This window comes from Rhinolophus ferrumequinum, chromosome 21 (assembly GCF_004115265.2).
Source record: "Rhinolophus ferrumequinum isolate MPI-CBG mRhiFer1 chromosome 21, mRhiFer1_v1.p, whole genome shotgun sequence".
Taxonomy (NCBI): domain Eukaryota; kingdom Metazoa; phylum Chordata; class Mammalia; order Chiroptera; family Rhinolophidae; genus Rhinolophus; species Rhinolophus ferrumequinum.
In genome coordinates, this window is record NC_046304.1 from 34468428 (window position 1) to 34483427 (window position 15000).

The 15000-nt window shown below is 53.0% G+C and overlaps 2 protein-coding genes across 3 annotated transcripts in view; both read left to right on the forward strand.

Moving 5' to 3' along the window:
- Positions 1 to 756: 756 nt before the first annotated feature.
- Positions 757 to 3475, forward strand: HOXB5 (homeobox B5). The gene is made up of 2 exons (XM_033091679.1): positions 757 to 1597; positions 2252 to 3475. Exons 1-2 carry the CDS (start codon positions 1036 to 1038, stop codon positions 2497 to 2499), a joined length of 810 nt encoding a protein of 269 aa, XP_032947570.1. The 5' UTR covers positions 757 to 1035; the 3' UTR covers positions 2500 to 3475.
- A 958-nt stretch (positions 3476 to 4433) lies between these two features.
- Positions 4434 to 15000, forward strand: part of HOXB3 (homeobox B3) — a 43308-nt gene continuing 32741 nt past the window's right edge. The window contains exon 1 of one of the 2 annotated variants that reach the window (XM_033091100.1): positions 4434 to 4563. The gene's annotated coding sequence lies outside the window, so the exon portion shown is untranslated. Of the gene's footprint in view, positions 4564 to 12258; positions 12391 to 15000 lie in introns of those variants that run through there. The other variant, XM_033091101.1, reaches the window with a different exon arrangement.

The window sequence follows — 15000 nt, forward strand, 5'->3', positions numbered from 1 at the left end:
GCCTTGATCCCAAACTCTGAAAACCACATTGCCACGCAAACCCCGGACACCGACGCGGTCGCCGTTACCGTTTTCCCCACAGCTAGGCCTCTTAACCCCAGGCGTGCTCGTTCTCTCGGATCCCTATCCTGCTCTGCCATTCCCCAGGCTGGGTTAAGGATGAGGAGGAGGTCCGGAAGAGGATTCCAAACTTCTAAGGGACATAGGAGAAGCGAAAGTTTCTCCTTTGAACCCTTGGCCCAGCCCTGCCGGCTCTGCCTGGGCGCTGTGAGTGGGCCACGGCAGCCCCGTTAGGAAGACCAGCCGGAGCTCGCGGGAGAAGGGGAAGGACCCCGTGGCAATAATTGTTTTTCACACACCTCTTTCAACCCTCTCCCCTATTTCCACCCCCAACTCAGAGACTTGCAAAACCCGAGTAAGCGAAAAGCAACTCAATGTTTGATCATCTCATCCAGAGTTAAAATAATAATGACAGGGAGAAGAACATACATAGAAGTTATCCCACTCTCAAGAAAGCGGATAAAGGCTCAATCGGTCCCTCTTCTAAAAGACTCAACCCTGCGTGTGAGCCTAGGCCGGGTTTCTTTCTCGCCTGGCGGTTGCGGGGAGCCAGCAGGGAGGCAGTCGTCGCCGCCATGGCAGTCTGGGGCCCGCGCTCCCGCCGATCACCGGGAGGTGGCGCGCTCTGCTCAGAGGCCACCGCCAACCTTCTCCCTGTTTCTCCCCCTTCTTTTTTCCCCCTCTCTCGGAGGCTCGCATTGAATCGGCCCTAACGATTCTCGGATCGTCATTATTTGTAACCATAGAGCATGAATTACCTCTTGAGGTCATCAGCGAGAATTTACGACTGGTCAACAAAAGCACGTGATTCCCTAACGCCCCCCCATCCCCCTTCCAGCCCCCCCCCATATTTGGCCGCATACATAGCAAAACGAAGTACAGTGCATCGCTATAATTCATTAATACATCATAAATCGTGAAGCACAGGGTTATAACGACCACGATCCACAAATCAAGCCCTCCAAAATCACCCAAATGAGCTCGTACTTTGTAAACTCCTTCTCGGGGCGTTATCCAAATGGCCCGGACTATCAGTTGCTAAATTATGGCAGTGGCAGCTCTCTGAGCGGCTCTTACAGGGATCCCGCTGCCATGCACACCGGCTCTTACGGCTACAATTACAATGGGATGGACCTCAGCGTCAACCGCTCCTCGGCCTCTTCCAGCCACTTTGGGGCGGTGGGCGAGAGCTCGCGCTCCTTCCCCGCGCCCGCCCAGGAGCCCCGCTTCAGGCCAGCGGCGTCGAGCTGCTCCCTGTCCTCGCCCGAGTCCCTGCCTTGCACCAACGGCGACAGCCACGGCGCCAAGCCCTCTGCCTCGTCCCCCTCCGACCAGGCGACCCCGGCCAGCTCCAGCGCCAATTTCACCGAAATAGACGAGGCCAGCGCGTCCTCGGAGCCTGAGGAAGCGGCGAGCCAGCTAAGCAGCCCGAGCCTAGCTCGGGCACAGCCAGAACCCATGGCCACCTCCACAGCCGCACCCGAGGGGCAGGCTCCGCAGATATTCCCCTGGATGAGGAAGCTTCACATCAGCCATGGTAATTCTCGCTCTTTTTTTGTCTTCTCTGCGTTTGGGGGGGTGGGAGGAGGGCAAGGAGAGCTTGGCTTTTCCTCGAATATAGATTTATTTTTTTCCCAGAGAGGGAGAAGTCTCTAAGAGGGTCCTCATGGCTCGGGGGACAGAGCCAAAGAAGGTCTTTAGCTGGGGGAGGAATATTTTTAATAATTTGTTCCCAGACTCGGCTTAGATTTTATTCGCCCAGCTTGTATTAGCTTTTAAATGAAGGATCGGGTTTATATAAGATGGGGAAGGGTCCTGTTTACCCCCGAAAATTTGAGACTGCCACCAGCAAAGAAGGGGCAAGCAGTCAAACGAGCTTTCCAGGGCAAGAGTGCAGGCGCTCTCCTCCCTCCCGGGGCCAGCGGCCGCCTGAGCCCAGCCAAGGGTGAGGCACAGGGAGGGAGACAGAGACAAAGCCGAGTGCTTTCGCTGCTGGCAGAAGTGGGGTCTGCAGGAGAAGGGGGTGCAGAAAGGGAGCTTGGATGCGGGGCGTCTGGAGTGGGGAAGATTGGAGCTGCAGTGAGCTGGGGGCCGGGGACGCCTGGGTCCTGCTCCACGCCCCCTCCCACCCAGTGCCCCCTCCTTTAACCGGAATAACGTTGCCTCGCGGGCTCTACTCTGTCTGCTCCAGATATGACCGGGCCAGACGGGAAAAGGGCCCGGACCGCCTACACCCGCTACCAGACCCTGGAGCTGGAGAAGGAGTTCCACTTCAACCGCTACCTGACGCGGCGGCGGCGCATCGAGATCGCCCACGCGCTCTGCCTCTCCGAGCGCCAGATCAAGATCTGGTTCCAGAACCGGCGCATGAAGTGGAAGAAAGACAACAAACTGAAAAGTATGAGCCTGGCTACAGCCGGCAGCGCCTTCCAGCCCTGAGCCCTCCGGGAGGAGTCCTGGGCGGCCCAAGAGCCCGTGCCGCCCCCAGCCCCGGCCCCTCTGAGCCTCCCCGCGCTGCCGCCGCCCGCTGAGGACCGGTTCCCACGAGCCTGCCTTGCTCTGGCCTTGTGTTACGATTTTTCGTTTGGTCTTAGGTCTTCCTGTGGCTCCCTCTCTCCTGGACTGGTTAATCTTGTTATTATTGTTAATAATGATGATAATTATTATTTTCCCTCCATGCTCCTCGCTCCCCTCCACTCATCCCAAATCCACCAGTGTTTCTGAATGTTCGTGTCCGTGGTTGCACTCCTTCCCCCAGGAAGAAAAGAAACTCGCATGTTTAATGTGAACTTTCCCCTCCCCATCTTGTTCTTCTAACTTATTTATAAAAGGATGATCGCTGTATTTTGAGTTTCAGCTTGAAACTTCTCGAAGGGGCAGCAGTTGAGGTGGGGTGGTGCCGCAGCACTGGGGCCCAGCTGAGCTGGCCTCCGAGATGGAGTCCATGACTGTCTCTTTCCACCCTCCTCTTCCTCCTCCCTCTCGATTCCCTGGGCCCAAGTCTCCCAGTGGCTTGGTTCTGGGGTGGGAAGCAGCCAGGGAGGACCAAAGGGGTGATGTTGAGAAGAGGGAAGGTAAATAGTGAGATTTGAGTTCCTGCCACCTGGGTAGGCCCCACAAGGCCTGATCTGGGAGTGTACGGAAACAAAAATAATCCTCAGTGTAAAATGTCGTGTGTATTTCTCTGTGAATCCATGGGTCTGGCGTAGAGGGCCCAAAGCTTGTAAATATGGGGGTAGTCTGGGTCAGACCCATCCCTTTCCCCCTAACCCATTTCGCTTCCAAGACCATCTGTAGTGAGCGAGTGGATGCTGTGCTACGTGTGAAATCTGTCTTTGCCCAGCCTGTCTCAGTGATTCGCTTTTGGTATTTGTTTGTAGCTTTCCTTGAAGTCAAATAAATGTTTCCCCTACTCCACCGCCCTTCCACTTGTCTTTTCTCTGGGAGCCTGCGTCTCCCATCACAGGGCACACCCTAGACCATTCTTGATAGATCTAGAGAAGGGAAAGCTCACCAGCAGCCCCTCTCAGCCACCTAAGTCCCTGGCTTGGTCAGTGGTGCTTGGACCAGAGGACAGGCTTTCATGTCTGGAAGACTGAGAGGCCCAGAAACCCCACATGGGGCTGGGGCAAGGGAAAGGCTGAGCTGGACTCCACCCTGGCCTTCCAACAGCCAGCCAGAAAAGTGTCAGGAAACCTCTTCAGGGAAAGTAATTTGGGCCTAAGTCCTGAGCAGGAAGCTCCTGGACAGATGAGAGTGGTACAGGCCTACCCAACCCCTCTGTCCCCTGCTTCGAATTCAGCTCTGCCACCCAATAAGGAAAAAAAATCAACTAGATTTCAAAGATTTCCTCTCACCCTCAGTCTTCTCTGCACCTATCCAGGGCTCCCTCTCTCCAGCAGCCTGACCTTCCCTCTTGATTAGGAGTTGGGGTCCCTCCTGGAAGACCCCTGGTTCCCATTACAGCCAGACTGGCCCAGGGCCAGGGCCCAGTCCTTCTCCATCCAAGTCAGCCTCCACCCTGAGCACAAGAGTCAAGTCTGGACACTTACCCGTTCAATCCCTTCCAGCTTGGCCCAACTTCTTACAGGACTTGGGGGGAGGGGAAGCTGGTGAGGAGAAAGCCGAGGGTCGTGGAGGCTCTACTGGGCCCTCCTTCCCCCCTCACCCCTTGACTTTGTCCCCCTTTGTCCATAGCAAACTATCCCAAAAGTCGCTATGACATTTAGATGTCAAATGGATAGGGGTTTTATCTTGAAGTTAGATCGTAAAAATCGCCGAGAAGTCAGACAGATACCCCTCACTGGCTCGAGAAAGTCACGTGAGGTCCATAAAGTTAGTTTTATGGTTTTGGGGAGTTGACACCGCGCGGTATATTTCACATTCTCCAGAATGTTAAGTGACACTTTAACTGCTCGCTGTGGTGGGGAAGGGGGCAGAGGTAGGTGAGGGCTCTCCCAGCCCAGAAGGCAGTGTCGGCAGCCGAGGCCCAGCACTCCCGCAGTAAGTTGCTTCCAGCTTTCACTTTTTCCCTTTGCAATTTCGGGGCGGAGAACTGGGGAAGGAAATCTTACCTCTGGCAGGGCTGTAGGATAAGTGGGGGAAATTTAGTCTGCTTTTTGCACCAAGTTCTGACAAGTTGGGTGTCTGAAGTGGGGGCACCCAGTTCAATAAGGCCTCAGTGGTTGGGGTGCCTGTTTTTTATTTGCAATAGTGTCTGACTCGTTGTAGGGGAAAGGCTTGTGTGGGTTCCTTCAGTGCCCTTGGAAATTTAGAAGGTAAGAAGGAGGGGTGTGTACTGCTGAAAGAAGGGCCCCTTGTGGGGCCACTTCACTGCTGGATATCTTCAGACAGACATCTCCCCAACCCCAGGAAAGAAACTTTATGACATTCATTTGTCAGGGGTGTGTGTGGGCGCGCCGCTGGGCACTTTTATCTGGATACATCTGAGCTGAGAAAAAGCGCCGGGAAGGCTAATCCAGCTGCTGTGGGCTGCCTTGTACTGGGGCACTTTCTGGTTTTCAGAGCTTTGAACCCCATGAAAGGGGGAAACTTCCATTCTCCATGGCCTCATCAGGGCTATCCAGCATAGGGAGCGTGGTGCTTTTGCATTCCACTTTAGCCTGTTGGTCACAGGCTTGGCTCTAAGTAGGGTCCTGAGGTCAGAGTGGGCAGCGGATAGAGGGGGGCAATTCCCTCAAATCCAAAACCTAATTCCTGGCCAGCAATGGGTGGAAGGGGAGACTTAGGTGTTTAAGTAGCTCCATGGCAATCCTTCCATAAATAAAACTCACTCAAGAAAATAGATCTTCAGCTTTCCGGAGGGAAAAAGGGACTCGAGCTGGGAGAGAAAATTGGAAAGGTGCTATCTTTCCTTTCCTCTCCTCTCCTTTCCTCTTCTCTCCCCACCATACCCTGAAAAGCCTCTATGTTTTGTGGTACCACACACCAGAGGGATTTCATTATTTGACCTTCAGGGTCCTGTTATTTTCTAAGGATCAGTCAACCGTCTTCTAAAAACCAGAGGCCCCTTCACCAAATTGACTCCCCAGTTTTAAGACCTATAGGGTCAACCACTCTGTCACTCCTGCTTTCGCCAGCCCGCCAGCTCTTGATTCAGCTTACCAATTCCCGTGGATAGTGCCAGGAATTGGGAATGCGGCACCTTAAGGGGTTTCTGATCTTTGGGATAGGGAGAGGGTCACTAGATTCCCTCCATTTCTCATTAAAGGACAGTCCCACTCTCTTTCGCCTCTCTCCTGCAGCTGCTCTCTGTTCCCTGAGTCCTTCAATCCCTGCCCACGCCTGACTTACAGGAGACCCTTCACAGGCTTTGAGAGCTAAGAGGACAGACAGCTAGGGGTCCTCACCCTGATTTGAAGGCATATCTCCCCAAGAATGATGGAGCATTTGTATCTCCTGGGAAGGAGGCTCTGCTCAGCTCCTGAAGGGTTCCCAGCACCATATAAAATACTAATAAATTTCCAGGCAAAGCTTCCACAGGCTTCCACTCTGGACAAGGCAAATGAGTTAAGTGAGGTGCAGAGGAAGATGCAGCAGGAACAGAATCCCGCCCGGGGCCTCCTGGGAAGCCCTATCCTATTGTGCCCCTGGCCTCCCTCTCTCAGAAACCCCAGACCACCAGGCCGACCTCTGAAGATTTTTTTGCCCCCTCTCATGTCAGTTCTGTGAACTCTGATAAAGAGAGAGTGTGTAGGGTGGGCGGCCCAGGGACATCTGCTGGGCATATCTTGACAGATTTTCCAGAATGGCTAAGAGCAGCCCCGGGGTGGGCAGATGGGGGTGCCCATAAAACAGCGGAGGCCAAAACCCTTGGAGGGTCCCCTGTTCTAAGCGGATCTTGGAGAAGAGGCCCTAGCTGGGCTTTGCTCTTCCCCACTTCAGGCTCTCTGGGCAACAGTCTCTTTTGAACCCCAACAAGGACGCGTTGGGGGAGGGGATGAGAGGTGAGAAGAGGTTTCTGGTGCAAAGGAACTCTCCTCTGTCCCAGACCCGCGCTCTCTCCTCCCGCCTTCCCCAAGACTTTCTCCGGGAAAGCAGCTCCTCTCTGTCCTCTCCCACCCGCTTTCCCTTTTGAAATGGGTCTAGGCCTCAACCTTCTGAGCTGGAGGCTGGTACCATCTGGCCAGATCCTTGCGCCCAGCCGCCCAGCCTCCGCGCACCCTGGACCTGCGGCAGGGCGGAGGGGGTGGCAGAGGGCCTTAAGGCTGCAGTTTCCCTTTCCCCTGCGATGCCAGCTTGACCACCACTCAGTAGACAATCTGAATTTTTTGTTTTGTTTTATTTGGTTGTTTTATTTTGTTTCTCCGCGGCCAGAGGGTGGGAGGAAGTATGAAGAAGTGTAAACAGGAAAGCCAGCCGGGCTAGGAGTTCCCAGCGCCCATATTTCATCGGCTTCCTCTCCATAACTGCAGCGGGGACACTTAACCCTTCCCTGGCTGTGAGAACGTATTCAGTAGGGGCTGGTGGGGCAAGGTGTGGGGAGAAGATCCAAGTGGAAGCTCCTCTCCCGGCTTGGTTCTTTTATTCCTGGGGTCTGGATGCTGGGGCGTATGGCCAAGGATTCAGAGCAAGGGAGAAGACAGCCCGCTGAGCACACTCCCCCAAACTCAGTCCCTTCGGGAAAGAAAGGAGAAGGCGCATGGGCTTCCCAGCCTGGGAACCTCGATGACCAAACAAGGAGGACAGTGCTGGCAAGAATCCCTCCCCGCTGTTAGGGGAGAGACCACTGGTCACTCTCTCCATTTTGGGAGATTCTAGGAGTAATGGGATTTCAGGCTGGGATCTGCCCACAGCAGGATTTATTGATTTCTTTGGCCGCAGTTACCCATCCATATTAATTAACCCAGACAACGCCGGGAAACCCAGCTCTTTGGGGAAAGGGAGAGAAGAAATGGGGGCCTCTTAAGGAGTAGGGACATATCTTCCTAAGCACCTCTGGGGCCCGGATTGGAGAGTCGTTCCCCACAAGAATCATGTGGCCATCCCCAAGCTCGAAGTCCTTGCTCTTCTCAGCGGGATAAGCCTGACTTACTCTCCACAGTCCGACCCCACACCAAATCTCCAGGGGAGTGGTGATGGTGCAATTAAACACCACCGAGACCTGACTCTTCCATGTCAGAGTTAGGTTGCCCCAGCCCTTGGATGGATGGATCTTCTTCTGGTGGATGTTCCCAGCGCGACCTTTCTAGAGAGGTTAACGCAGGCTCCCTACCTTTCTTTTAACTTCCCCAAGGTAGAATCTTTTTCTGGTGTTTGGACTTGTTTTGTTTTAGTGTTTGGTGGTGGGGTAGTGATGGCTTTTCCCTTCCTTCTACCCCTCCCTCCAAAAAGTGATTAAAATCTGTTAAAGGATTTAATTAAGAGAGTTAAATGAAAAGGAAGGAGGCGCAAATGAGTTGGGGGAGAAAACCCACACCAAAGCTATTCTCAACGATTAAATCGCCATTTTAACAATATAATGGAGTTTGCATCCTGAAAGGGGAAGTCAACGCTCATATCTCATCAATAATTCATAGAGTCCGGGATCACCCAGAGGTCAGCAGACGGGCCGGAGCGCCGGCCTGCTTGGGCTGCCAGCCACTGCCGCATACATTACGTGCTGCGGGTCGCACCGCCACTGCTACCTCTGCCAGCTCTGGCCCCGGCAGGCTCGTGCCCACAGGTTTAGGCGGATTTTGCATTCTTTCTTTTGGAGAACTTACTGAGATCCAGATTTCGGGCTCCAAGAGAAAGTGAGGGATTTAGGAGACTGAAGAGGATTGGACTTCGGGCAATTCGGAACCTGTCGGACCCCGAATATCACCACCTTTCCAAGTTTTAATCTTTCTCCCTTATTTATCCGTTTCTCTGTTTCAGGCGTCCTCTGTCCTGTCTCTTCTCTCCATAAATTCCCTTTCGGAGAGGAAAATACACTCTGCAGCATCTTCTAGCTTCTCCCAGGAACCGCTCCCTTCTTTTTTTATGTTGGGCTGCGCTCTGGCCTTGTTCTCCAAGTGGATTCGGGTTGAGCCCCGAAGGCTGTGATCTGGCTGCGGCCTCGGAGCTCAGGGCCGGCTTTGGCTGGAGCCATCCCTGATTGATCTCGGAGCCCTGTGGGTTAGAGATGAATGTATCTAGGGAGGAAAGGTACCTCATTGGCCCCAGTCCAGCTTGCCTAGCCAAGAGACGACCCAGGCCAAGTGGAAAGGAGGGGATTCAGCCTGGAAAGCAGCATTTAGGGGAGAAGTGGAGGGAGAGTCCCAGTGTGGGAATGTCTCCTCTTTGGGGTTGCAGGCAGCAGAAAGGATAATCCCTATTTCCCGGAGTTTCTGCAGGCTTGTTTCATTCTCTTTCTCTCTGGTGTCTCTCTCTAACTCGTTCTACCTTTGCTGTTTTCCGACTCGCAAGGGCCCCTAGGAAAGGAGGAACAAAATCTTTCCTTGTGAGAGGTGGGGGGCCTAGGAAGTGATGTTTGGGAGCAGGGGAAACTGAGAGAGCTCAGGTCGCCCCCGCGGCCGCTGCGCTGGCGAAGAAGCAGAGGCTGTAACGTCCCGGAGCTGCCAGTAGAGTCCGCCTTAGACCAAGTTCACAGCCAGGCTGGGGCCTGCGAGGCGCCAGCGAACGGCCGCGTAAGGTGGCCCCGAGCCCGTTGGGCCTCGCATGGCTGGATACTGAACGCTCTCTAACCCTGTGGGGACGAACGCCCCCCTCCGCTCCCAAGGAACCCTTGCTCCAACCTCTCTCCACTTTTTACTTCAGAAACACCTTTCTCCTGGTCAGACCATTGTACTGCTCCCCAAGCGTCTCCATGCCAGCAGCGGGCCCCACTGTGGGGGACAGGAATGGAGAGGGGTGGGGCATTAAAAGCTCTTCTAAGCATCCTAAAATGAGAGACCCGCGAAAATGTGGGAAGTGGGGTCAATGCGGGAAGTGGGTTTGGTGTCTTTTCTCAAGGAGTTATTTAATAATCAAAAGACTTCTCTTCCCCAAGTCTAAGGCCCCTAGTGGAGGGGGTGGGGGTGGGGATGGGCAGGAAAGATGTTTTGCGTTTGGATTTCTGCAGCCGGCGCAGCAGAATGAGACCATGGGCGGTGAGGCCAGTGTTATTGCCGGAGGGGTCGCAAAGTTGGAGGGTCAAAAGTTTACCGCATGCGTGAGCGGGCGATGGCGGCGTCTAGCGGCGGGGGCGGGGTGGGAGAGGGGAGGAGGCTCTGTGTGTGAAGAGAGAAGAGAGCGAGCAAGGGATGCTCGAGGTAAGGAAGGCTTGTGGGCTGGGGGGCAGTGGAGGAGCAGAGCTGGGGAGGGGAGAGGCAGATGTCTGGGGAAGGACAAACTGAGAGAGTAAGAATCCCTTCTTCAAAAACGGCGCTGGTTGGGTGGGGAGCAGCACAAAAGAGAGCGATCCGGGTATGGCGAATTCTCTGTGCAATTTTCTCTCCCTAAGATAACCTTTGAGTCACCATATAAAATTTAATTAAAACCTACCCAGCCGCACACATTTAAAAAAATCCAATTACCCACACGTCCTTGCAGGATTTTTTGTGGGGCCAAGGAAGGCTTCCAAGGTGAAGGCCTGAGTCTTAGCAAGGTCAGCCCCACCCGCTTCCCCTAAAGGGGCCAATTAGCTGGCTCCCCCAACCCCTCTTTCCCCAGGCAGGCATTTTTTCAGGGATTCCTAACCCCCAGGCTGGGTCCAGGCAGCTGGAGTCCATGACTATGGGCCAGAACTGGAGGATTTCTAAACTCCCATCTTTCTTTCCAAATTGCTTGGGTTTAAGAACTTGAATATTGAAAGAAGTTTAGCTTGTTAATTCTCTTACTCTCCCAAACCTCCCCTTGTATGTTCATCCAGAATCTCGCTCTTCCTATTTGGAGGAGGGAGAGGCAATGAGTAGGAAAAATACTGAAAGGTCTCACAGAGAGCATTTTAACTGGAGTTGAAACAGGTGACCTGAAATGAACCTTAAATCCATGCATTAAGCTTAGCTCATAAGTAAAATGCTGAGAGAGACTTTGTAATTATAACACCAGGGTGTATGCCTATTTTGGGGTCTTTAAATGACTGTTTGTTGTGTTATGAGATGTCATCATATTCTCTATTAAACAGTTAATATAGGAGGTGCTCTGTGGGTGTTTGTCCTGCCAGGATAGAGATAACCTGAGAGTTTTAATAAAGACGCCCTTTGAAATATGGCCAGAAGAGACAATGGTTCAATGTCAAATTTCAAATTGATTTGACCCCAGCTTCTGACTAAACCAACTGGGTGTGGGTCCCCATTTCTATTCAGCCTTCAGGAAAGATTCTCTGTGTCAGGTCAGGAAGGAATTCTTGGGGTCCAGAGGAGGTAGAGGTCAAAGCCTGAACTGGAGAATCTATCTCCTTCTGTTCCCCCTTAGTCTCTTTCCCCTCCATCCCAGGACAGAATGTTAACAAATTTATGGTTCTGCGGGATAGATTGGAGCAGCCCAATGTCCTGGGCTGGAAGGGCCTCAGGATGGGGAAGGAGAGTCCACTGCCATCCCAGGCCAAGCTAGGTGCCTTGGGAAGCTCTCTCTTGACTTCCCTGTACTAGGGGGATACCACCCTGCAGACACTCCCGCTAGACTTGAACTGGATGGAAGGGGAGTTACCTGATCTGCCTCTGCTGGTCCCTTGGAGGACTGAGAAAGGGGAAATGTGTTGTTGGCAGTCCACTCGATTCTAATCCTGGAGGGACAAACCAAAGGAATCCTCTGAGTATTTTTAATGCTTTCTTGATTTGTCCCTGAACCTCCTTGTGGTGGTGATGGGGGTAGGCAAAGGAGTTACTGTATAGATGAGAAACGCTTTTAGACAAAAACTGGAGAGGGTATTTTGGTTTTAAAGGAGAATGAAAGCCTCTGAAAGCCAAGTCAGCTTGGACCAGTGCATTTCTCTCTGTCTTCCCCAAACTTACTAGCCTGCAGACCAAATCTTACCCCACACCCCCCTGGTAGAGTAGTCATTCCTAGGGCCCTGGAGCCTCCGAAGTTTTGGCAGAAATGGGAGGTATTTATGACATTGCGGGAGAGAATAAAGCACATGGAGTGTGCAGCGAGGTTGGGATACAGGCCCTGCCAAATGCAGCCATTTATAGGGGAGGCAGGAGGGAAGGGGGCTCTCTCTCAGGCCTGCTCTCTGGGACCCAGATCCCCAAGGCCACATTTCCATTTCTCCGGGTGCCAGCCTCCTTCACAGGCCACAAAGGGAAGCCCCATGGAATCCTACCTTCTCTCTCTTTGCCTCGCGTAACCAGAGCTGACAAATTTGATGGAATATCAAATTTGAGGCCGTGTGGGCTGAATTCTATCCGAATGGGACTTTTTTGGGGGTGGGGGTTGGGTTGAAGGGAAGGTTCTGGCAAAAAGTGAGCTAGAGAGGATGAGCTGAACCAAAATCCTGCTCTGTCATTTTTCTCCCAAGTAATGACTTGCGCAAAATTCAATATGACCGAGCTAAGTGCGCGAACGTATTATAGTAACTGCCTGCTCGTGGGGGAGGCCTGGAGAGGGGTGAATCGCAGGTCACGGCGTCTAAAAATTATTAAAATGTTCGAGAGCCTCGTGACGCGCCTAGCTGTTTAACAAAGACTGCCAAAGTATGAGATTAATACGAAAACTTACGCTTCAAAAACAAAAACACACCAAAAAAAAAAAAAAAAGTCTTGTTCCGGCCTCTAAGGGGCCCGGAGCTCCTCTTCCCGCAGCCGCGGTTCGGTTTTCCGGACACACAATAGTGGACAAGAGCGAGCTCAGCTGTTGAGCGGGTCCCGGGCGGGTCGGCGGCCGGGAGGCGCGGGGAGCCGGAGGGTGAGTACTCTGCCCTCTCCCTCTCTGGGCCTTCCACTCCTCCGCGCCGCTGCGGGTGCAATGCAAGGGGCGGCTGGGGGCTCGCTTCCTGGGCCCTTCGATTTCCCTCTCTGGCTCTGTCCCTCCCTCCCCGCCTACAGAAGGTAGAGGATTCCGCGCGGGCTGGCACGCCCAGGGCGGCGGAGGGGCGCTGAGCAGTGAGAGGTCACTCTAGCAACCTGTGGCTGCCGGGAGAAGGCGGCCGGCAAGCTGGTTAGCCACCCGGGAGCGCAAGGAGGTGGCTCGGGACGCGCGCGGAGCGCTTGCCCTTTCTTATTTTTATTATGCGTGTTGATGTTAGTATTCTTCTGGGGGTGGATGAGAGAGACAGCCTCCTGTTCTGCTGAAACCCGTCTTGGGAATCGCTGATAAACCTTGTCCTCTACCCATCACGGCTGGATTTTGCTGGATTGGGAGGTGCGGCGCCTGGGTGGGATGGGTGGCGAGGGCAGGTGGCGGCGCCCGGCGCGCAGAGAACATCTCCGCTCTCTGTCTCTAGGATTAGGCATACCCAGCCCTGCAGTGGCTCTGCCTCCTATCCCTCTCTCTTGGGGTGCTCCGGGCACCTGGGCCGCATCCCTTGTGAAGTATCGAGCAGCAGAGAGGCCTGGTGGCCAGCTCAGCGGCTCTCCCAAAATTCCTAAAAGCCGAGGAGTTGGACAGGTTTCAGAGAGAGGGAGAATTGAGAAGGCGGTATGGGGTGGGGGAGGGGCTTGACCAGTTGGAATGGGTCGTGGAGCTCCTGACAAAGTGGCCTTTGACAAGACTTGGAAAGGTCCTTGCCTGACGCTGGGGGGCTGGTGGGGGTCCTACTTACGCATGTTGTCTGTGGGTCCAGGGCCAGACTCCAGTAGTCCTGGTTGCCCAGATGGGAGTCTGAGATTTCCTATTGGACCTTCTGTTGGCAAAGATAACTACAATGTAATTGTGTGTGTGTGTGGTTTTTCAAATATATGTGAGTCCAGACTGGCTGGGAGAGTGTTGGTGTCAGAAATCAGGCCCGAACGCCAACATTGACAGTATAGATTTGGGATAGAAAAGAGGGTGTCTGGACCTAGTTGCAGATGGGAGCTCTCCTCCTACCTACCTGTAAGGGTCCCAGGACCAGAGATGGGCAGAGACTTTGGAGTGTGGTGGTTAAGGGGTTGTCGTTTGTGTTGTTGCTGTATTTGTTAATGAAATCGATACTATTCTGACTTGCTCACTAGGGATACAAGTTTTTCTCAGACCTAGGGAGATGGGTAGGGAGTCTGGGTGCGGTGGAGGCTGCTTCTGTGCACTTTTCCCTCACTCTGGGAAGGCCCTCCAGCTTTCACAGTATAGGACTCAGTTCGCTCCAGTCCAATCCCCAGTCTCCCAGTTTAGTAAATTGAGCGGTTTACTGGAAGCCTCGGGAAATTCATTCAGAAACCCCAGATCCCCCAGGTTTCCCAGATCTCCATTTTGGTCCTACTGCCAGCAATCCTAGCAGGTGGCTTGAGTAAGCAAGTTTAGAGAGAGCCTGCCTGGAGCTAGGGGGGGATGGAGAAACGGGGTTCCTCCTCACACTTCAGGGATTATCCCCCTTTTCTGGTCCCAGGAGGTATGGGAGGTCAGGAGGGGCTGGAATATCATCTGGCTGCATCATTTATGGTTCCTCATTGTCCTTCATTGGGAAATGTAATGCCTTTGATCTTTTTCTCAGGTTGTAAACGGAATTGCCCGTCATTAAATATCCGGGGGCTCCATCTGCTTGGTCTCCCAGCATTTTTCTTTACAGCTGTTTCTCTCTCTTTTTACCATTGAATTTTTCCAAAAGGACTTTTATGATACCCCCTTCACACCCAGCCCTCCCTTTGCTGAGAGGCACCTTTGGAAAATATCTAGATATTCGTTTGATCACAAACTAAAGGCTGTAAGGGGCACCGAAGGAGCCGATTTGGGTTTTGTTTTTCTTAAAAAAAAAAAAAAAAAGTCCTGGGGGGAGGGGAGGGGCGCGAGGGCACCCAGAAGGGCCAGATTCTGACTTGCCCGCAGCCTCAGGATGACCCTTCCTCCTTTTGTGTTTAGCTAATGTTTACATCTCATAATTCATGCGCCACCGCCGAGAGTTTCGCGGAGGCCGCGAGGTTCGCGTCTCTTTGCGGGACCGGCTGCTTCTAGTTCTAACAGAAGAGAAAGAGAATTGAAAACCTTGTTATCCCAAGGATGAACCCGCAGTGCCTTTTCCTGCTCCCAGAGCTCAAAATCAGAACAAAACGAAATAAAACCAAAGCACTCAAACAACACCCCAAACGAAGAACACTCGGAAAGTAAGAGAACTGGAAAATTTCTGGGCCAAGAAGATCTGTCTGTCTTCTGTATATACCCTGTAGATCCGAATTTGTGTAAGGAATTTTGTGGTCACAAATTCGTATCTAGGGGAATATGTAGTTGACATAAACACTCCGCTCATTTTTTTTTTCCCTCGAAGAAAAAAATTTTTTTTTTCTAAGTGAGGACCATCCGGTGACTGACCCCGCGAAGACTCCTTCCTTCTTTCTTTCTCTTTCTTTTCCTCCCGCAACTGGTTAGAGATGGAGGAATCACCTA